This window comes from Vidua chalybeata, chromosome 6 (genome assembly GCF_026979565.1).
Source record: "Vidua chalybeata isolate OUT-0048 chromosome 6, bVidCha1 merged haplotype, whole genome shotgun sequence".
Lineage (NCBI taxonomy): Eukaryota > Metazoa > Chordata > Aves > Passeriformes > Viduidae > Vidua > Vidua chalybeata.
The window spans coordinates 31,227,632-31,250,576 of record NC_071535.1 but is presented as its reverse complement, the minus strand read 5'-3'; the positions used below and the strand labels follow the sequence as shown (position 1 = coordinate 31,250,576).

Here is a 22,945-nt window from a genome sequence, read left to right as displayed (position 1 = left end):
ATTATCAGATTGTACTATGTTTTCAAAAGTGTATTAATGTGTGTGTTTGTACACACCAGAATAAGTTTTGTGTAACAAATCAAATACTTTCATCAGTTGCACAGTGCTTTTTTTTAAGAGTAATAAATACTTCTTTACCAGACAAAACCAATGTTTCAGGGCAATACACTTTATTTTGTATAGCTTCCTTCAAGCACATTGTGTCTCTAATGCTTTAGAGGTAATTAACACACTTGCAAATTTTAAAATACTCTAAAAGGTTTTAATTTGATGAAAATTCTAAACAACGGTATCAATATACATGCTCCTTAATTCACATGCATCATAAAGGTAAAAGGGCAATTACACCTGTGCAGCTCTTTACATTCTTGTAAATATTGGTTTGGTGAACTCTGAGTGAGGTGGGCTAGGTGGTATCTTTATTCATTGATTCTGAAAGACGGGCACTGTGATTATTCTGTTTAAAAAAACTACATATAGATGTTTGGACTGTTGTTGGAACAGTAGGAGGGACAAGGATTTTTGCTTGTTTTTTTTTCTTTTTTTTTTTTTAATCTATATGGGACTAGCCAATTCCAGTACCAAATGACAGCTCTGCCATGAAACTGAAATTAGAATAATTAATCTTATTATCATGGTGCAATATCTATATTTTATTAAAATTTCACAATAGTACTGCTAAGTCTTCCTGGTGAAACACTCAAGCTGCCCGATTAACTCAGCAGACAGCTGCTCACCACCACACACTTGACTTGCTCCAGCAGACGGTTCCTGTAAGACACATCATTGTTTTGTGCAGTGTAAAGATTTTTTTTTTCCTTTGCTTGTATTTAAGGATAAACCAGGTCTGAATTGTGATCTTTTTCCTTTGCCTGCACTGTGTAGATCTATCATACACAAGAGGGCAGCTTCTCTGGTGGCAGGCAGTCCGCAGGCAGCCTGCCAGGTATCCCTGTTCTGGCCAGTCTGCAGTGCTGGATTTCACATCCCCACACAGGGTTGGAGTGACCTGGAGTGCTTCACAAAATTACATGTGGGATTATTGATACTATTAAGCAAGCAATGCTTCTTTGCCCTTCCCTTTTCAAGCCCCCTATTTACTGTACAGACCTTTTATTTTGCACTTGTCCTTAAAAAAGAGCTTAAAAAATGAAATAAATTGCCATCATGGTTGTTTCATTTTTGTGATTCAAATGGATTTTACTGGAGCTATAAGGACAGAATGTAAGCAACTCAGATTACTCAGATACTTTAGAAGTATCAATGGAACAGTCAAGGATCTGAAGAAACAGCAATTTCTTAGGAATGGCAGTCTGGAAGCCTTGTAGCTCCACCAGTGGCTGGCAGCAGGGTTAGCTGGAAGGAATGACCATTTCACACACTCTGGGCCACTGGGCATCAGTATGTTTTAATATCAGATTTAATGCCATGATATTTATGCCATGATACTAACTCTTTGTTAGCTTTGGAGCAACCTTTGTCGCTTTGAAGCTTTCAATACCTATGTGAAGACTAAGCAGGAGTGCAGATGAAAAGAGTAAGCTTAAGACGCAGAGAATACAAGTTCTGTCACATGAACAGCTAGATTGCTCCCATCCTGTTCCAGCCACTGGAAGCCAAAGGACCTCTGTGAGTCATCGAAATTCCTCATTTTTGTGTCTTGTGTAAGTATAAACTCCACTTTATGACATACTATTCATTTTTCTCTTCAAGATTTTTTTTTAAATGGAAATATGATGACAGACATGATAGTCCATTCCAAAATGTTAGAATTTTGCAATCCACCCATATATGGCATGAGAGGGCCAATTCTCTACATACATAATTTATTACAAATAACTAAGTGACAGGACAAAAAAAGCAAATGCCAACATCAGTTGTATTTGTGCCACCCTGTTAACTTTATATAGCTAGGAACCTTAATTTCTTATTTGCTTTCTTTTTACTAAGGGGTCATCATTATTTCCCTGTATCTTTCTATAGGATGGGAAAAGAAACTACTTTTTTTCCCCCCCACAATTTCCCTGATATTATTTGTAATGTCAGCTGTAAGCTAATGCTGTTTTCCATAATTCCAGCGGTCCATTCACATGGTTTGAAATATTCAGGTGTGTTCTCATCTTTCAGAAAGGGAGAACCCTGGAATATAATGTTCTTCAATCCATCCTAGGGGCAAAAAGGCAATTTAAGCTTCCCAGAACAACTTCAAGAGCAATGATAGCTATGAGTGGTATTAGAATAGCATATTCTTTCAGAAGATCAACTGTAATGACCTTCACATCCTGGATTTAGATTCAGAGGTTGTTGACACAACCTTATTAATACAGACAAATGTCTCCATCTTTACTTATAATTTAACAACACTATAATGCACAAATGCTGCATTTACTAAGACAAAGAACAGCAGGGGAGATTAATTTTCACATAACACTTCCATTGATAAGGAAGGAAGATGTTCAAGTGTTCAGGAAAGCTGTGGGCATGGAATGATTAAAACTAACAGAAAAATATTTCAGTGAATACAGTCAAAAAGCAGTTCTTTAATTTTTAAATTTGCACAGCAATAACACAGACAAATGAGCCTCTGAAATATTTTGGAAAATGTCACTTTGCAAACCTTGTAGATTGCTTAAATGTTTATTAAAATGGACCAAAAGCCAAAATTCTCTGCGTAAAATAAATACTTTGTCTTTGCTAAGTAACAATATTTGTGAACAAAACATAAAACTATAATTTTCATGTGTCAAACATAGTAACATTTAAGATGTTGGAGTCAGACTTGGCATTTTTTTATCTTCCTATTTACAAGTTTTTCATTAAGACCATTTACCTCACATTAGCTATCAAAAATGATTAACATTTTTAAAGTTTGCTCCATGACTAAAATAAAAACAACAGAAATGTCCTTTTACCATAACTTAACAAAAAGCAGAACCATATTTTTATCATCTAGGAGAACATGCTGTTATAAATACAGCTGTTTTTCATCTACAATTATATAAATAATAAGCATGCTGCCATTCACAAGGATTTTAATAGATGATTATATATAAGCAATATCATGATCTACAGGAGGATGGCATGAGTTTTTATTTTTCATTTTTATTGTACTTATTTAGGACCTTTGTCTTCATCTGGAAATTGTGGAACAGACTTCTTTGCTACAACATTATCCAGTCGCTGTCCTTGAAGATAGGGGTTCACACTCTGAAAAAAATTTAAATTATTTAAACTTATTAGAAACAGGGAAACAGATAAAAGGTAACTAGAATTAGTGAACATATTTATGTATTTCTTATCTGTCAAATATTTATGGACTTGGGAAAAAAATTGCTTCCAGGCATTAAATCTAGAAGTCAACCAGTGTTTTGTTTCTTTTTTTTTTTTTGTGCAAAAATTTAAATCAATCCAGTGAAAGGAATACAAGTAAAGGAGGACTATCAGGAATATAGAACAATTTCAATTAAACACTACCTTCTTGCTCCACTCCTCCTTTCCTCAGCTCAGCAGAGAAGCAGCAGCAATTCTAACTCCCTAACTCTTGAGGCAGGACAGAACTTGTTAAAGTAGAGGTAAGCTTTAGCTTAAATCACTAGTCCCTAGTGGACATTATGCTGGGATACAAATTAGAGACCACAATTCCAGTTTGACCACAGCCTCTTGTTCAGCCTGTCTCCTCTCCAGGAAACCCCTCCTTGCTTCCTCTCTTGATGCTGAGATAAAAAACTGCTGGCAAAGAAGCAGAGCCAAACAAGGTTTTGGCGTAGAAAATGGCTCTCATAGCACTGCCAGAACAGGGGAATGCTGGAAAGAAGATTCCTGGAGAGGGTTGAACTTCACTTTGCACCATGCAAACAGCACAATGTGAGCCTGAAGATGAACAGATCCTGTCTCAAAACTGCTTGGAGAAAGGCTATGCTTGAATTTTATCTATATCAGTGGAGTCAAATGTATTTACTGTATTTGCAAAGTGGCAAGCAGTTCAGTGGAGCTTCAGTATTAAGTATCATTTACACCTGCTTTCTGGCCTGTTACAGTGTCAGTGTAAGCAAAATTCAAGTGTATATTGTTTCCTTCACACAGATACAGTCAAAAATTCTAACATGAAGGTTTTTGATGCTAATAAAAACTGTTTGCCTAAGCACAAACTTCAGAGGAATGCAAATTTTCCAGTATCTCTTGATTCTTGTCAGGCTGACTGTGTGTCACAGAAATTACTTTTCTTGAGACATTTCTCTGCTTCTTTCACCAAAACTTAATAATAATTTTTAAAAAGGCATTCATAATGGGCATGAAATGTTTATTTTCAGCTATCCCAAGTATTTGTCAGATTTCTGGAAAACATTTGGGGCTCATCTGTCTTCAAATTTAAGCCCTTGGGTTTCTCCAGATTTGTGGATGCTATCATTATTACTTAGTCATAGCTCAGAGCAGCCCTTTTGCTTACTTCTGTTGGGTTTTGGGTGTTTTGCCTGCTGCAAGTGAAAACGTGAAAATATTAAGAACCAAAAATGAATGTGGAAAAATCTTTGAAAATAAACTAAGTCCAATGCTCAAAATTGTTAGAAATAAGACATATGTAAATGATTTGTTTGTGTTTGTTTAAAGGAGTTCTGTTTAATGTTAATTTAGTGAAATTCAACCGTTGCATAAACTTCTAGGAATTATGTGCAGATTCCTAGGAAGATTAATTGGTCTTTTTTTTTTTTTTTTGGAATGGTACTTGCTTGCTACTTTTTGAAATAAAGTTTAAGAGAATGAAACTACATAAAATTTTGAATCTTTCTTAACCAACAAAAGAAAACACAAAACATAATGCAAAATACTTTGGCTGATTTGACTAAAATATGTTTAGTCCTATGCAGCTGTGCACAATTCAAAGTAATGCAAGCTCCCGAGCACCTTTGTACACAGCTCTGAGCCCACGGCAACTTAGTGATCACAGAATTGGTCCTGACACTTCTGGACAGGGCTGTTTGCAAGCATAGAATTTTAAAAAAGGGGAGAACTGCTAGTTAAAATTAGATGTCACTGTGAACCTCCTTGTCTTGCAGTGCAAGTGCTGCAGAGAAGCGAACACAGCAGGAAATGGTGAATACATGCCTTGGCCATACACACCGGTTACGTGTATGCAGGCTTGCACGTGTGCTTACAGAGGTACACATAAATATATGAATAGACACACGTGCTTAGAAGATGTGGTTTTTAGACTCCAGTAGTGCCTCTGTGACTGTTTCACTACAGCCCTGGAGAGACACAGCAGGGTTACTACGTACACTGTTACACAGGACTTGTTTTAACCTCAGATGGGGAAGTTCAGATGCAAAAAAATCAATCTGTTGCCAGATCCCAAAACTATGTGCAGAAAGGCATGGAGGAGTGGCAGGGAGCACAAAAGGCAGGAGAGGAATCCAGTGGACTTCTTGATTTCTAAAAAAACACACTCTGCTGCTGACAGTTCTAGGTTTCTCTTCTGCTGATAAAGTGAAAATTTGGATTGTTCATTAAATCATTACAGTATTACCCTAAAATAATTTAAATTCTAGTGAATTTAGCTTTAAGTGACATGTTGGTGCTAAGAGAATAAGTCTGCTGTAAAGAAATTCACCTTCAAAATTCTGGGCTACCCCTGGCCACATAACTGTCAAGTGCCTCCAGCTAGTACTTGTTGTGTATCCAATTATGTCAGTCAGCTCACAGAAAGAAAATGTTCTTTTTTTCTTTTTTTCCCCTCGTGTATATGTTGCATGAATTCCACTTTAACATGCTGTTCTAGCTATTAATAAATATTCTGCTGAACTATTTCCAGAGTAAATTCTACTAACTTAAAAATTAAAGTCAGGTGACTACCCTTTTTTACTTTTCAACTAACAAACACAAAAATCAAATGTAAGCATGAAGCAGATACTAAGCTCAGGTCAGATCATTAACCTATGGTTGAAGTGCCAACTGCCAGTGATGTCTGAATCAGGAAAAAAATCAACTCATCTTCTCCCTTTCAAGCAAAGACTTAAAGTTTGAGAGTTAATAAAAAAATAAATCATCTTTGCTTATGGTTGTTATTTTAAATTATATTTACTTCATTTACAATATAAAATCTGCTGTCATATTTTGAAAAGCTACTTTCTGGCAGAGAGCTAGACTTTTCCTTTTTGTAAAAATAATACACCAGCAGCAAAGCTAAAGATATAGACTCTTCCTAAAACTTTTTTTTTTTTTTTTTTTTTTTTTAATAAAAGACAGGCTGACAGTACCAAAAAAGAGGGAGTAATGAGGCAGACTATGCAGAATCTCTCTGTGTGGGTTGCCTTCCTTGTTACAGGAGCAGAACAGTGAAAACCTTTTCATCTTTGTCTTTCAAGTAAGTGGGCCACAGAGACAGGAGTTTCATCTTCAGGAGTTCAGGAGTTCCAAGGTAGATGAGATAAAGAACCACCTCTAGTGTTATTTACACCCAAAAATATATTCACACGCATAGATAATGGCAATTAAATTTACTAATATTTTTAGTAGGAAATTTCAAATTCTGTTTTAGAGATATTTAAATAATTTTAAATGGTTTTAAGCAAATAGGATCAATTTTAAAAGACAGACAATATGAGGTTTTATAATGTTCTACACTTAAGTGTATCTTCTGAAGGGAAGAGTCTATTTTGAGAAATAAGTCTTGTACCCAGTGTCCAGTCCTGAGGCCAGCTATAACAGTTTATCACGGAGAGTCCCTGACTTTACACATAATCTAAAGTACAAAATGAATGCATTAGACTATCTCTTAATTTCAACAATATGGTTTTAATTTTTATTAGGTCTCTAGATTATATAGGGGCTATGAAATATTCTGATAGTTACCCTCTTTCTTCTTTTTGGACCACCATTGATTTTCTCAAAGAGTAAACTCTTGCTCTGGAAAGGAAAAAAAAACCCAACACATCCATCAAATCCATTACACTCTTCTTTTAAAATACTACTTCTTCTATTAAATATTATCAAGTCTAGAGTGTGTAGTTTTATGGGAGAAACAAACCACAAATAAATATTTGTGTCTTCCTACTAAGATTTGCAGTTCTTCAGGAGCAGTCACAGCCTTATCAACAATTTAAAAGCCAGTAATTTTCCACTATGTTATCCCCCATGTTCAGGCAATAACTGCTTCAAGCATGTGCTGTATAGTCTGGATGTTCCACATCATGTGATACATGGTATAAATATATAAATATATATATATATATATATATTTTTTTTTTTAAGAAAAGGCAGAAGGAAAAAGAAAAATAAGAATGTGAGGGAGAGGGAGCAGGAGTCTTGCCTTTGGTATATCTTTCTATACATTTGAGGTGACACAAGAGCAGAAGCAGAAAAAAAATTGCATTTGAGGTGACACAAGAGCAGAAGCAGAAAAAAAATTGCAAGGGAATTTTTCTAATTCCTTTTAAAAACAGAACTAGGCATCATTCCTACTGTTTTGTTGTCTTTGCTTATTCCCTTCCAGATATCAACACTTCCCAGTGCAAAGTTCTGCTGAAAGGAGTTCAGCGCCAACTCTTCCTTTGTTTAAGTAGTGCCCTCAATAAAGCTTCTAAAAACCATTTGGTCTATAACATTTTTAATGGCAAACCTTTTAAAAACTGCCAGAAACATCCTGGCAGAAGAGAAAGTTATGATGATGAGAAAAGAAAATGAAAAAAAAAAAAAAACAAAACCAAAACCAACACAAAAAAACCCCTCTGACCATAGTTTACATAAGTGCATCCACATATTGTTGTATTTCTTATGAGTAGTGAATTCTAATAAAGTCTGGAATAACACACACATGTTCAACACATTTTGTTTCAATTCTGTGTTATGAAGAAAACCAAAACCAAACCCTAACCTGAAAATGGAAGGAGAGAAGAATTATATGTATAAAAGCAGAAGACTATATAAACAAGGCCATTAATTCTGCTATAAACAACTGACCTAACATTGATTATATAAATAGAAAGTGTAATTCTAGCACAAGACAAATTCACCAAACACGTCTAACTCTCTCTGCAGCCTTGATATGAGAAAAAACAAACATTTTCAAGTGTTACAATGAAATCTGCCAAAATTGTCTGTTTTGTACTTCTTGTGTTCATTAAACCTCAAATTCACAAGGCCTATCTCTTGTCCAACCTCAGTTATTTTGTCTGAGCTGTTCCAAAAGGGAACAGAGATGAAGTTGGCCAAGGGGGACATTCTTGGCTAGTCATTTATGCAAGCTTACTTCAGGAAAACTTAAATTTAACATTTTAAAGAAACTCAAGGATGCGTGAATTATTCTACTTAAAAAACAAAGCACCATCAAGGCCTCTCTTTGCAAAGTATTGACCTTGTACTTTCATGAGAGGAAAAAGGGTGTTTCCGAAAAAAAACCCCTAATTTTATGGACTACTAGAACTAGCATTTCTGTCATTCTGAAAAATTTCTTACAATTGAACAGTCCCTGCTCAAGGAAACCATATTTTGTTCAGTCTGTTTGAGAATGTTTTAAGGCCCTAAGTACTCCTGTAGCATTATGTGGAGTACAAAGTAAATATGGTTGTGGAGCATGAGCTAAGAACATACCGGTATGATAATAGCAATTCTGAAAATATGTTCCACTGTGTAATGGCCTGACCTCATCATCCACCAAAATCTGCCCATGAAGTGTTCATCCTTCACTGAGAGGCTGTTAAGGATGAAGGCACAGAGTTTTCTTCAGTTAAAGATACACCTCATGTAAAGACATGCTGCATCTGATTTTCTACTTTTCCCTCACTCCTGGAATTTCCTTGGCTACTTGGATTAGAGTTGGGATTTGGGTGGGCAAAAAATCAGAGGTTAAAATGCTTTAAACCAACACAATATGTAAGCAGTTTTTAGATTTGATTGTAAATCATATATTGTAAATTATCTTTGTGCAAGTGTTTCTGGATGCCAACAACACTTCTTCAAACCATCCAAAGAGCCAATTTGCAAGATGCAAGAAAGGCACACTTTCCTATAAGAAAAATCTGAACTGGGGAAAAAAAAATCTGAAATCTTAAAAACTATAGTTGTACACAAGGATAGAAAACTCCAAATTCACTAATCCTACTATTTCCACTGTCCCCTCTATGCTTTCCCCATATGAGGAGAGGGGAGGAGAGTATAAGCTGTGGATCTTGCTCTGTAAACAGAGTCTGTTCCTGAGATTTCTCACAGGCCAGCATATTGATTCATGGGGAGTTGTCCCAAAGACAGAAAATTCTTCTCCTTTCTTCCCACTCCTAACCAAGTATATATTTATTATGATTTATATATTTGTATCTGCAGATGTATTAGCAGTATTTACACATAATATTTAGCTTCTGCATAACGGTACACTTTGCTGCATGAGACAGCTTCTAGACTTGCTTGATCCTTATAAAATGTGTGTTATTCACAGGATACTGCAGAGGTCCCACAGCTTTGCAAGCATGATAGTCTATGACCAAAACAAACCAACCAACCTGTTTCTGTCCCAGTAGGACAAGCAGGTCCTTTTTTCCTGACCTGCTAATGTAATCTGAGTTTTTCTGTGGTTACACTGAGGAATGCATGTTGGCTCCTGGAAAGGACAAGTCACTGGGAACTCTAATACTTCATCAACAACACAGTGGTAGGAAAAGGCTGGGGAGAAGCTCCCCCAAGAGTTGGCAGCACGTGCCAGCCTCCATGTGTCCATGTGTCCATCACTGGCTGCAGGAGCTGCAGCTGGTGATGTCAGCCCGGTGCCCACTCAGCTGGCAACAGCTGGTGGGAACACAGTCTGTGAGCACACAGCCATCACTGCCCCATGGCATCTGGTCCTAGGCTCTTCAACAGGAGAAGCAGGAACAAACTGTTGTGGGCAGAGGGAATTTTAGGTGCTGGGGGCAGTGGGAGGGTGAGGATGCTCAGTTACCCACTAGGCAGCCCACAGCCACCTGTGTTGGTCATTTACAACTTAATGCAGAAAACAGTGAGTGCCCTAAAAGATCTGATCTACTTCAGCTCTGCTTTATAAGCAACCAGCTAATTTTTAGAGTGCTTACCCATTTTTTCCAGAGAATTAAAAATAAAAACTCCAGCCACAAAAAGATATCACTGTATTTATATTTTTACCATGCAGTAATATGCAATTAGGAGATGATCAGGGTTGTTCTCCTGGATCTCAGCAGAATATTTACTCATGCACATGACCAGCTGTTTTATCTCTAATTAAAAAGATCTGGAGTTGGCTAAGCTGCAGCTAGATATGATTACTGTTTAGTACCTAAAAGTGTTTTAATCTATACATGAGCAACTTTTTCTCCTGAATTAGTAGTGATGGATGGAGATACAAAAAAGCCCAGGATTCACTAATGATTTACTATCATTTATTAAGTATATATGTTGCTGATGACAACATAGTATGTATGCTTGATTCTGAAATATTGCTATAAGCCAAAGATTTACAGAAATGCCTTTGTAGTCTTCAGAATGGTATTATGAAAGTAAAGTAGTCATGAATAATAAGAAAACTAACAGCCTTATCTGGCATAAATAAGAACGTTCACCATCTGGTGTTTTTTAAATGAAAACCTTTGATGGTAATTACTTAGCATGCAACAAGTTTCCAAAATTTGGATTTTTGGCATGATTCTCTCCAGAAATTTAGCACTCACATAAGTAATTAAGACTATAAATCTTACACTGGTTTGATTATGAAGATGAATCATTGTCTCAAAATTACAGCAGGAGAAGAGACTGCCAAACATGTCCATTTATCGATATATGCTTACAGAGCACTGGTTTAGTGCAATCTTAAGTGAAGTGTTATAACAATGTAAAATGAGATTTCATTATTTGCTCTACAAGCATAAATTATGATCATTGTTATTGTTTTCCTGGCGCCTGAAAATGGATTTGGGATTGGACATTTTAACTGATGTAATCCAAGATTAAGTGGCAGAGCTTTCTTTGGAGCCTCTAGCCTGCAGAAATAGTCTAGCTGCAGTTATTAAAGTCCTTGTATGCTCAGAGCAAGATTTTTGCTCTCAGTGTAGCTCACTGTGTTTATTATAAGTGATGTGTCAAATAGGTTTTCAATAGGATACAACACATAACCTGACTAGAGGAAGAAGCAGCATCAAGTCCTCCAAAATCCTTAAAGTAGGGAGGATTCCTTAAGGCAATCCTTGTCTGATCCTACATTTTTAAGGTGTTTTAAGCTGCTGAACTCTGTCTATCTGTATTCTCTTTCTATTTTTTATATATGTAGCTGAACAGTGAATAGTCACTAAGCCTGGATATTCTTTCAGATTATGTTTTGAAATCTGAAGATCTGCACTAATTTTGGCTACATGTTCACCGTAGTTTGAAATGTGGCTTTTTGTATTTATCGAGCTGTCATGCTTTGGGACAGGCAAACAGAACAAGGAATTCTACTTTCTGTTTTTCTGGGGCGTTTATAAATCACAAGCACTATTTCTATTTTTCAGGGCAAGTTCACCTTTTTTGAGAAGTTTCCCTTATGGTGATAATTTTTCCAGCATTAAGGATGATATTGTCCTCATGGTTTCATAGTGTCCCACGTAGCAGACAATACCCAGCTTCACATGTAACAAAAATAAGCAAGAAGTATGTACTCACCCACTTGCCCCTATTGGGATAGTCATGCTCTGGATCAAAAAGGTGTTGGTGCAGTTGGTATTCCCTGCTGAACTCTGCTGTGTCTGGGGTGTTTTCTAGACACCCATCATCAACTGCAAAAGAAAGCATTGAGTGCTTAGTAGCTTTGAAATACACAATATGTGCCACATTAGTCAGCAAACTTCTTAAATGCAATAATGCAATTAAAAAAAAAACATAAAGAACTGGATGACTAGAAAATACGAGGTTTTTTTCTTTTGAAACAAATTTGTCAGAATGTACTTATTAAAAAAAAAATCCTCACAACTTAATGAAAACTGAAGGAGTTTAGTTTCTAAGCTCTTTCTCTCCTTTATGTTTTTCTTTAAATTATTTCACTTGGTTTTACCTAGAATTGCATCCTCTTCTGATTCAGAAGAGATATTATTTTTCTCTTTTAAATGTTCACAAGTCATTTTAGAAATTGGTAAGGCAATACTTTTGAAGGTCATGGTAAAACAGTGCTGTGAGCAAAGACAGAATTTCTTTCACTGAGTACTTCCTGGAGCTCCATTTCTGGTTTGCTACTTTGTTCAAACCAGCTGAAAATCATTTCTGCATTGTACGATCTCATAAAAATGCTATGTAGGAGAAGTTTTATGATGAAAACATGTCTGTAGGTTGGTAGCTAATCTGATTAATCAGAAACCTCCCTTAGCCACAATGGATGGTTTGTAGACAGTGTCACATCAAGATAATATCCTTTTAAAAATCAGCTTAGGGTCTTTTTACCAAAATAAGTCATCTTTAGCTTAAGCAAAGGTTCAGTAACTTGAGGCCAGAGTAACTTTTTGGATAGAGTCTGCTCCTGGAGCTCCCACTGCTTAGCCAGCATGGGGAGCTTGCTGTCCAAGTTCCTCTCAGACATACCCAAGGAGATCCTACCAGCCAGGGCATGATGATGGGCGTTCAAACAGCTGCATCTGCCAGAACAAAGGCACTCCAGAGCACACACCTGTGGACTTTCCCTTCTGTCCTTGTGTGTCATCATGTAAAAAGATTTGCAGATGGATTATCTTTTTCCCTCAGATGTGGGAAGCAGTAAAAACTTAAAACTGAGTTGATTCAATGACCTGAGGAGGTTATTCTTAGTTCAACAGATCCAGCTTTCTCTCTTTTCTTGTTGGGATTGGGAAAAAATTAAATTGCTAATAGAAAACGGGGGAAAAGTCTTCATACTGGCTAAGTAACTCAGAAATTATTAAAACATAAAGAAATAATTTCAGTTTCATCAGGGACAAGGTTATATCAAGAGAGAAACAGATGACAACAGAAGTGTGGTACACCTCAGAGCATTTGTGTCTTTTGGTAGAAAACACAAAGGGCAGCTGGACACATGGGTGTCCTCTATGACTACTAATTCAAAAGTCTTCAACTCAAATGCTTTGGGCTTATGTATTCCTGCTGTGGAATGTACATATGTAGACAGTGACTGGAAAAATTGTTTTCCATTAAGCAAATCCACAGACCTGATTGAGGAAGGCCTCTGGTAATTTGTATGCATAATACAGTCACCACTTGAATTTCCATTTAAGGCTCTGAAAAACATTTTACTCTAATCCTAGCAGATACTATCTTCACTCACAGCATACCTATGACAGAGCCATTTATCTGAGCAGGCAGCACTTCTCTGCAAATTCCCCCTCTGTTCAGATCTGACTGTATTAGCTTAGCTAACAACTTTTATTTCACCTAAGACAGAAAAATTGGAGGGATTTTCAAAGGCATTTCCTTGGGTGCCATGTTTTGAATTTATTTATCTAATCATGAACGGAAGTGTAATGGGGAAGCACGGAAGATAGAAAGTCCATGTGTGTGCTTGTGTGTGTGAGAAAATCTAAACCCATCATTTGCAACTTGTCAGACTACAGCTATAGTGAACAAATTGGAAGATGAGGTATTATTCCAGAAGAGATGAAGGCATCATCACCAAATGGGTTGTAATAGAAAACAGTAAGGGAGCACTATTTGAAATTTTGTCAAATTTTTGAATGAAATGCAAAAACACAGTGAAAAAAACTTTTAATAACAAATATTATTTTTTATTAATTCTAAGCTAGTTAGAACATTTTAAATAAGAATACTGACAACTGTTCTGCATTATCCAAATAACATAAAAGAAGACTAAACAGAAAACATTCTGAAAGTATCTCTTAGGTCACAAATAAAAAATGAGAGAAAAATAGAGCACTCATTCCCAGTTCCAGGTCCCAAGGCAGCCAATGGGTGTTTTACTACTGCTTTCAGTTCTGGAAGTCATTCCTTGGCTCAAGTAACAGGAAGGAGACCCATTCTCTCAGGGTATGTGTGTATCATGCATATGCAGGGCTGCTTTAGTGGCCTTTGGTCACCATCCCCACCTGGCTCGGTGCCTGCAGTTGCAGCCTGGGGGACACCCTGCATGTCCCTGGCACAGCTCTGGCTCTCCAAGGCTGCGCTGCCCCGCTGCCAGAGCCAGCCTGCCTGCAATGCCGTGGGGTACAGCCATGCAGCTCTCCATTCCTTGGCATAGATGCACCCTCAGTGAGCTGTAAAGACACATGGTTTGGAGCCAAGGTATCTTAAACATTGACTCATGGTCTGGGTTGGGGATCAGGGCAGACAGTTTCATTCCTCTTGGCACAGTGAAAGTCTCTAAAATAAGGGTAAATCTCATCTGTACAGAATAACTTTTTTCAGGGGCCAGCTTAAAAATGAACTCCCTTAGGAACATGATGCTCTCGTAAATCTCACTATCTTCTACTCTGAGATCAAGATGATTTCTTCCACCTTCTCCAGCATCACACAGCAATACAGGATATGCACATATTCTTAAAAAGAACATACAAAGAAAAGCTCATCTGAAACACTAAAACACCCAATTTCTCAACAGCTCTTTTTCTGGGGCATAGAATGAAAAAAACCCCTCATTTCCGATCACAGGTTGTACAGTGCTGAAAGACAGGAAGATGTACAGTGAAGACAGAGGTACAAAGGCTACAGCTGAATTACCTGTTTTTCCAATAGGGCAGGGATTTGGAGGGTCAGGATATCCTTGATCTTCACTGAAATCCTTTGGTACATTATCTCCTGTTAGCTCAGCCACGATGTTTGGGATATTGCCATAAGGACCCAAGTGCTGGAGACCCTCATGCGCACCACCTAGCAAAGACAATTTATGCACAGTCGTTTCACAAGACTAAAAGTGCAAGTACTTTAGCTGGCGCAAGTAATCTACACTTCAATTTAAAATATAATCTCTCTCTCTATAAATAATTGTTTTAGAGACAAATCCAAGTTTAGATTTCAAGCATCTCTTTTAGAAACATGATCATGTGACCTAAATCCAGTAACTTAGATAATTAAAAATGAAACTAGGAAACAAAATCAGCCACATATTATTAGTCGTATGGTTGGGGTTTTTTTCCCTTATCTATAAAAGTTTTAGGCAAGAAAATGTGAAGAAAAAAAAATGAAACCTGATACATCTAAAGTGCAATCATCTTCAGTCACTGATACTATTACTGTTCATTATGGCAACTAACAATAGAAGATATGGCAAGACAGCATCATGGCAGGAAGACAATGTTAATGACACTGTAGAAAGAAATACTACCTGCACAGCCTAGAAATACATTAATAAATAAAGTCCCAAAGGGGCTTAAGATATTAAGGTCCTTAGGGACCCAGGGTATTCTAGCAAATTTGGTTGTGTACACTTAGAAAAAATATTTTTAAATGAAACCAATTCTTCAATGTAAATTTGCATTTCCTGTTGCAATGATGAAAAGTGGTGAAGAGTCCCTGTTGTTGATGGGAATTCTTGTTCACATATACCTCCACAGTAGTCGGTGTGTTACAAAGCATCCCAGCAGTGACTTCACACTTTTACATACAAGATTATCTTTTCCCTGTGGGACCCAGAGCAGCATCACTGCAGGGTTACAGCAGCAGTGTGCAGCAGGTTTTGTAGCCCAGTGGCAGAGAACACAGTGATGTGTTTGTGCTTGGGCAACGGCACCCAAAACTGCTGTGCTGTGGCCACCTCACACACACCTCAGCTGGGTGCCCTGCTTTTGACAAGTAGGGTTTTCCACTGAAGATTTGGGAACCAAGCTCAGGCCACTCTCTCTCTCTGTGCCTCTCTACAAAAAATTATCTATCCCAGATCTTTTATGCATGCCTTACTGGCCAAATCCATCCACAGGCTAAACCCCAGCTGCTTGTGGAGTTTTTAAAATATTATTGTACACTACTATTTTGAATTTCAGACATAAAACATTAGTTTCAAGCATGTTGTTTTTCCCTGACAAAGACAGCCACCACACACACTGCAGCAATGGAGATGGTTGTGTGACGGCAAAGTAATTTTTTTTTAAGCCCTATATAAGGAGGGATAACAACATACAGTCAACATATAAATTCTACTAACAATGAATTGAGAGGAAAAGGAATTTGAACAATTGGAAAATATGAGCTAAAGAGTGAATACAGATACAACTGCTTGGGTAAATAGCAAAATTGCCATGTTATCACCAAATATTCCTATTTGAAATTTATTTATTTTTCATAATTCCAGAAGATGTGATTAAAGTCTTTGAACATGAAAGTTGCTCCAAAAGAATCATTCAAGTACTCCTGTCCCAAATTACAAATAAATATTACTAGCCTAAATCATCTTTTATACAGCCAAACATTGTGAGCTAACTTAATCACTTGCAAAAATTGCTAACAGAAGGCACTCAAATACAAAATTCAAATTTTGTATTCATTTCTACATTTAGAAGTGGCAGTTGAGGCAAATTTTGCAAACTAATTTTGCAGATGACCAGTTGGATGTTGGCATTATAGTAAAGCAAATTAGTCTATAAGCACATATATTTCCATTTTATTTGCACAATGGACTAAAATCTAATCACTGTGCTAATTTTCCCCCTCAAGTACAAGTCTCTTGTTCTGTAATGCAGTGTTGCAGAAAAGATTTACAGATATGTAACAAAACATAAAATTACCTCCATAAAAAAAATTGTATCTCTGTTATATGGGAATTTCACTTGTAGCTGACCATGAGACCTGGTTCTAAAACCAGAACAGCGTTATCCCCACTGAATTTTATTATACCTTTAGTCCATAGCCCACACAAAGATCACACGTGTAACGCAATAATTCTATGGTGATGAGGTTAAAAAAAAGTATAACATACATTTAATCTAATGTAATTTAATCTAATGTCTAATATATAGCATAAAATACTTCTTTTGTCCTTAGTTCCTTCACATGAAGATTGATTACATATATGTACTTAAAAGCATCAGGTTATGATGTAAACTACGAAACCACGTAATCAATATGTGTTTGAACATCCTGTATACAATGGGGCTCACCATGGGACAATCCATCAGATAGAAGCCTATCTGTGCTTGCATGTGGTGCAGACCTCTTGGCACCAAAGCTCCATCCATAAAGAAAACAGAGGTACTTAGCAGGCTCCAGTGTGCTATATATACATGTAAGTTTAAACCGACTGCCAAGAATTCCCTTGACTGAGTACAAACCAATTTTTTTATATTAATATAAAGGATTGTTTCCTTAAGGTATAAATGTCCAGGATCATTTGAGGGTTTTTCCTTTCTTTCCAAAAGAGCTGCAGACAATAGCACCTGCTCTGGTGCCATAATTTAGTACACTTGAGTGATTTAATAACATCAGCAAAGCTCATTCCTTATAAACTCTGATAAATAGTGCACTCAGCAAAGACTACAATAATAAAAATGAAATGCTATGAATATACGGAGTTGGGGTATTATGTACAATAACTCTCATTAGTTGGATTAGTTTTGGTGTTATAACATTACTGATTTAAAGAAACATATTAGGATTAAACACACTGCAGCTACCAAGTCAAAATATTGGGATACAAACATATACAGTCAGCTACAAAAATAGCAGATCAGTTTCTTGAACCTTGAGGCAGAGCCTGAAAGAAAAAGACAGAGTAACACAATACCGAGAAACTTTTCATAATTTCCTATCCGAAGGAATCATGAGAGACATCATTGTTAAATTATTCAAACTAGGACTACCAAAAATCCAGAGTAGTACAGACTACTTGCACTGAGAAAGGATGATCTAGATAAATCTATGCTTTTTTCCATATCTCCTTACTTATATGAACGGGCCTTTCTGTGCTGCATACTAGCAAAGAAAATACTCCAAAACAATCAGCTCCCTTGCATGTGTAGGATTTTTGTGAGCATTTATTATTAGGTATTTCACATTCCTGCAGGATAAATTAGAGGTTTAGATCTCTTGGGATAAGATCAGCATTGTCCTAAGTAAGCTTTGAATTTCATTTAAAATGTATGCATATTTGTATTCATCTAACGCTAGTCTTAAACTGTTGCAGGGTGGAAAACAAAAAGAAACAATGCCTCTCACCATTATTATAATACTGGAAAAGTATTTTATCAGCTGATTTCAGTTAGAGATCCTTGGAATGATGAAAAGTTTAAAGTGCATACATTTCAGATCATTTCTTTGTAAGAGCAATACTGTCCCACCCATGCAGACAACATAACCACTCCATTCTTGGAGGAAAAAAAAAAAAAAAAAAGGAAAAGAAACATAAAAAACATAAAGAGCAACTAATTTCTTGCAAGTATTGAATCTTTCCCTGATCAAACACATCCAGTGGAAATGCTGTTAGTCTACTGAAGTTTCAGCTGCTGCTACCCATCTATCGGTAGTGCAAAGCACAGTGGGAACAAATCTGTGGAAAGCAATCCTCCATATCAAATACAAATAGGCAGAGCTGTCCCCCAGAAGAGTCAGTTTAAGAAAGTCAATGAGAATGGATTTTCAAAAGTGAAAAATTTTTGCAGAACATATAAAGAGAAACAAGAGGACAAATTTGCCTTTCAGTCTCATTGAAACCATTTCCCATGTCACAGTGAAGATAGAGTTTTCTCAATTACAAATTCAGAAAAGAGGTAGTCTGGCCAATCTTAGCATGGAGATACGAAATAGGAAGGATCATGAGTATGTGTTGTGAGTAAATAAATCCCAAATCCCAAGTTAAAGCCCTTTACTTAGCGAGTCATACTAGGTACCTCAGAGCGTCCAAGCCCCTCACAAATTCACAGGGGGATCTTCTCCCTAAGCAAAAATCACATCTCTTATCTCAACCTGTACAAACTCCAAGCACACATGAGCTGCAAGGGAAGCCTGGTATAGCTTATCCCATTTGAGAAAATACATATTAATCAGAGATGTAATACCATTCTTCCTACTTAGCAAAATCTTTTGTTAATTTGGACTATTTGTTCTTATCACTGGGAAAAATCTTCAAGATTGTTTACAGTGTCTCCTAAACAAATCAGAGATAGATTGTTTTCCTTTCACAGTGACAGCTTCCCATACTATCTTGCACTTTCATCCCCAGTCACCTTGCTGTAACCACATTTGTTATGTCATTGTCAGATTCAAAAGGAACATCTCCCCAGTGGAAGGCACATTTGACAGAATGCTTCCCAGTGCTATTATATGTTAAACTGGGACACCCTCCACAAACTTACTTTTTCTTTTCTTTTATTATCTGCGGGATCATCTACCGTGTAAATTCTCAAAAAATCCTGAATGCAGAAAATGCATTTACATTTTCCTTACCCTTTCTAACACTTTGAAGGGCTTTACTGCCCCAGTGCTGTAATTATAGTTCTGCTAGCTTCATCCTAGAGTCTTATCCTTCTTGCTGAACTTGATTAAGCATAGGAAGTGAGAACTGAAAAAAAATATAAATGATCACATTTTGAGATGAGACATTCTGCGTCTATTCCATAGAAGCTGCTAAATAAGAGAATAGGGAAGGAGAAGAAGCATAGGAGAACAAAGAATGGAAAAATGCAAACCTAGCCAACTTCCTTAACCATTCAAGAGCATGCCTCAAGAAACACAAAAACACTACAGCTATACATGCTCGGCATTCCAAAGTTGGCTTGTCGTCTCCTTAATGACACAAAGTTTCTTAAAACTAAAAGACTAATTTTCTATTTCTCTGCAGAGGGGCAGTTTTTTCTAAAGCCTTAAGCACACACATCACACAATTACTGCCCTTGCTTTCAGCGAAGAATTCAGTTGTATCCAATATTTTAATTACAAACAGTACAAATATTTAAGATATTAAAGGCTCTTATTGTAAAATAGTTAGGACCAAAATAATGCCCATGCCTCTCACAATAATTTTATAACAGTGGCTTATATGTCATTAGTATTCAAATTGTATACACAACAAAAAAATCCAGCAGCCACTTGCTGACAAAGCAGAAAGAAAGAAAACTCTTATGCCTGCCTCGGTTGAACAGTCCTCTAATATTAAACTTGTCCTTCCGCCGAGCAGTGGCTTTTGCACTTCACCACGTGAAGAAGCTGACACACAGTGTCACACACAGCACAGGAAGGGTCACACACAGTGTGACACACACAATGCATCATGCAGCACACAGACAGGGGCCCCTCTGCCACCTTGCCTTGCAGCCACCACACAGCAGCAGAGTGAAAAAAAAAACAAAACAAAGCCAGCAAATTGCACCCTCCTGTCACTGCCACAGCACAACCTCACTATTGACCATGTGTGCAGCCTGTGGTTCTAGGAAACAAGGCAGCAAAAGGAAAACAGTGACCTCCTTTATCCCATAAGGGATGGGACATTATTTCAATCCTATAAATGTAAATGTGCCAGTGAAGTACTTTAACACTTTACTCACTGGCACTTTATTCACTTGACACCAGCTGCACAAGAAGTCCAAATGCTCCATCAGTGTCAACACATTCAGAGAAAAAGACTCCTTTCACTCCTGTCATGTGAAGCCTGGATGCACCAGAAACATCCAGAACATCCGTGTTTTTGTCTCTTCTTTGCCACTGAACTTCACAAAATTTTCATGTTCATTTCCCCATTCATATTTACTCCATTCAATTTTCCATGCAGATGGCTCCAAGTCCCAGCTGGTTCAACAGCAGGTTTAAAACCTTCCCATGCCTGTCTGACAGCTGCTGCAAGGCAGATTTCCCAGCTGCCCCAAACATCCTCCTTGTGAGCATTCCCAGTACGGAGCTAGAAGGCCCCAGCCTCTGCCCTGGTGAGCCAGTATTGGCTCAGAACTCCAAAAGCAGAGCCTTGCCATGCAAAGCCACCCCAGTCAAGATGATATCATTCTTTTGCACTTGTATAAAAGCACTGGCACACAACAAAGATGCAATAGAGTGGGAAGATGAAGAGCCCTGGCAGGTAAGACCTGGCACAGTGCTGCTCTTTGGTGCTGCAAAAGAGGCTCAGATCAGCTAACTTGATGTATTAAAGCACCCCAAGGGGAACAACCAGCTTCTGCAGCTGACAACATTCTTCTTCTCATTCATCCCTGCAGCTGAGTGCTGCTGGGACTCTTCTTATTCATCCCTACTGCTGAGCACACACACCATGGCAAGCACAGGGAGAAGAGCTCTGAAAACCTTTGGAGAGTGACAGAGATCCTATCACCTGGCACAAGACAAAAATCAAGAAGAGTAGGAGACTCCTGTTCTCTAGATTTCTAAAATGTCTCTTCATAGAACCAAGTAAATGTAAAAGTATTTTCTTACTTCAAGTTAATTTAAAATTCAGGTGGGAGCATGGGAAATGCAACTGATTTTGAGGAAAAATGCAGAAAGGTATAAATCCTGGCATGCTCACAGAATCACAGAATATGTAGAGCTGGAAGGAACCCACAGGGATCATCAAGTCCAACTCCTTACTCTGCACAGCACCATCCCCAAGAGTTGCACCCTGTGCCCGAGTGCATTGTTCAGAAGCTTCTGGAACTCTCAGTTTTGGGGCTGTGACCACTGCCCTGGGGAGCCTGTTCCAGTGACCAGCCACCTTCTGGGTGAAGAATCTTTCCCTAATGTCCAACCTATTGACAACCTCAGGCCATTACCTTCAGCTCTGTCACTGGTCACCACAGAAGAAAAATCAGTGCCTGTCCCTCCTCTTCCCCTCATGAGGAAGCTGTAACTGCAATGAGGTCTCCCCTCGGTCTCTGCATGAGAGACAAGCAGAGAAAAAAAAAATCTTTAAAAACAAGAGCTCATCATAATTTGGCCAACCTTCACTGACAGACTTTTTAAAATACTTTGGGATCATATTCCAATGGTAGATGGAATTTTATAGATTCATATGAAATTTCTCTATACCTTCTGCCAATAGTAGAAAATACAGTTACTATAAAGCATCAGACAATACAGAAGCTATCATATTCCCTCTCCTCTTCAGGTTTCTTTCCTCTCCTACTGGATTTTTCCCTCTACTAACATGTACAAAAAATAATTGTGGTTACAAATCCCATTGTAATTGATTAATTATCTTTAGATAGATGACAAGCTACTTTATTCTAAATCCCTACAGACCTGCCATCTTTCCTTTCCAAAAGCTGCCTGAGATGGGATTCGTTCTCCTTTGGTGGCATCTTTTAAAGATGACTTTATGATTAGCAGCAGTAGTCTGTACCACATAACAGTGGTTAGTAGGAGGTTTTAAGAGTTGGAGTCACTTTGTGTTCTTGGTTCCTCAGCAGAGGTATGTGATGCCTGCACACTCTCCTGCAATCACAAGAGGAGGATGTTTTAAGAAAAGGTTTCAAAGCCTCAAATCCAAATAGATTCCTCAGTCAGATCCACCTGCAAATAACAGATCTAAAGAGAAATGCAGATTAATACTCTTTTCTTCTTTTGTGCTCCATTGACTGACTTCTCTGACAAGCACACTAGATTTGAGAAATTCCCCTGCATGTTCCCAGCCACACTGAGAGCACAGGAGTAGCACCTGCACCCTCCTGCAGCTCTGGGGCATCGAGGAAGGGCAGCTCCTGAAGTTCAGTCGTGGCAGAGTTCATAGTGGTAACACCTACTGCCTTTGCTGGATCCTGCCCTTGCTCCTCAAGAGGGAAAGTTGTGAAACACATTGAGGTAACCCGGTATGACCTCCACGCAGCAGCACAAATACCAGCTTGGCTTTCTTACTCACTGCTGGTCATGGCTTATAAATTCATGTGGAATCAAGGATATTACAGGCCAAATTTCAAAGATTCTTCCTTAATAAAAATAAAGTCACACAACCTCATCATTTTCCTGTTTGTGGATTTAGAGGTGCAAACATTTTATGTGCAGTTTCTTCACAGACCTGTGCCATATCACTCAGATAAAGAAAATTCACTGCAAGCCACTGTTGTCATTTGGCACCATCATTAGCTTTTAAATTCAG

The 22,945-nt window shown here is 37.7% G+C and overlaps 1 protein-coding gene across 6 annotated transcripts in view; it reads right to left on the bottom strand.

Annotated features, from left to right (window-relative positions):
• Window positions 1-2,520: 2,520 nt before the first annotated feature.
• Window positions 2,521-22,945, bottom strand: part of LOC128789486 (neuroendocrine protein 7B2-like) — a 41,529-nt gene continuing 21,104 nt past the window's right edge. For all 6 annotated transcript variants that reach the window (XM_053945522.1, XM_053945517.1, XM_053945518.1 and 3 more), the window contains 4 exons: window positions 14,665-14,814; window positions 11,635-11,747; window positions 6,850-6,903; window positions 2,521-3,207 (listed from right to left, as the gene is read on the bottom strand). In XM_053945522.1, the coding sequence (XP_053801497.1) occupies window positions 3,112-3,207; window positions 6,850-6,903; window positions 11,635-11,747; window positions 14,665-14,814 (413 nt within the window). In that variant the 3' untranslated portion in view covers window positions 2,521-3,111. The remainder of the gene's footprint in view (window positions 3,208-6,849; window positions 6,904-11,634; window positions 11,748-14,664; window positions 14,815-22,945) is intronic.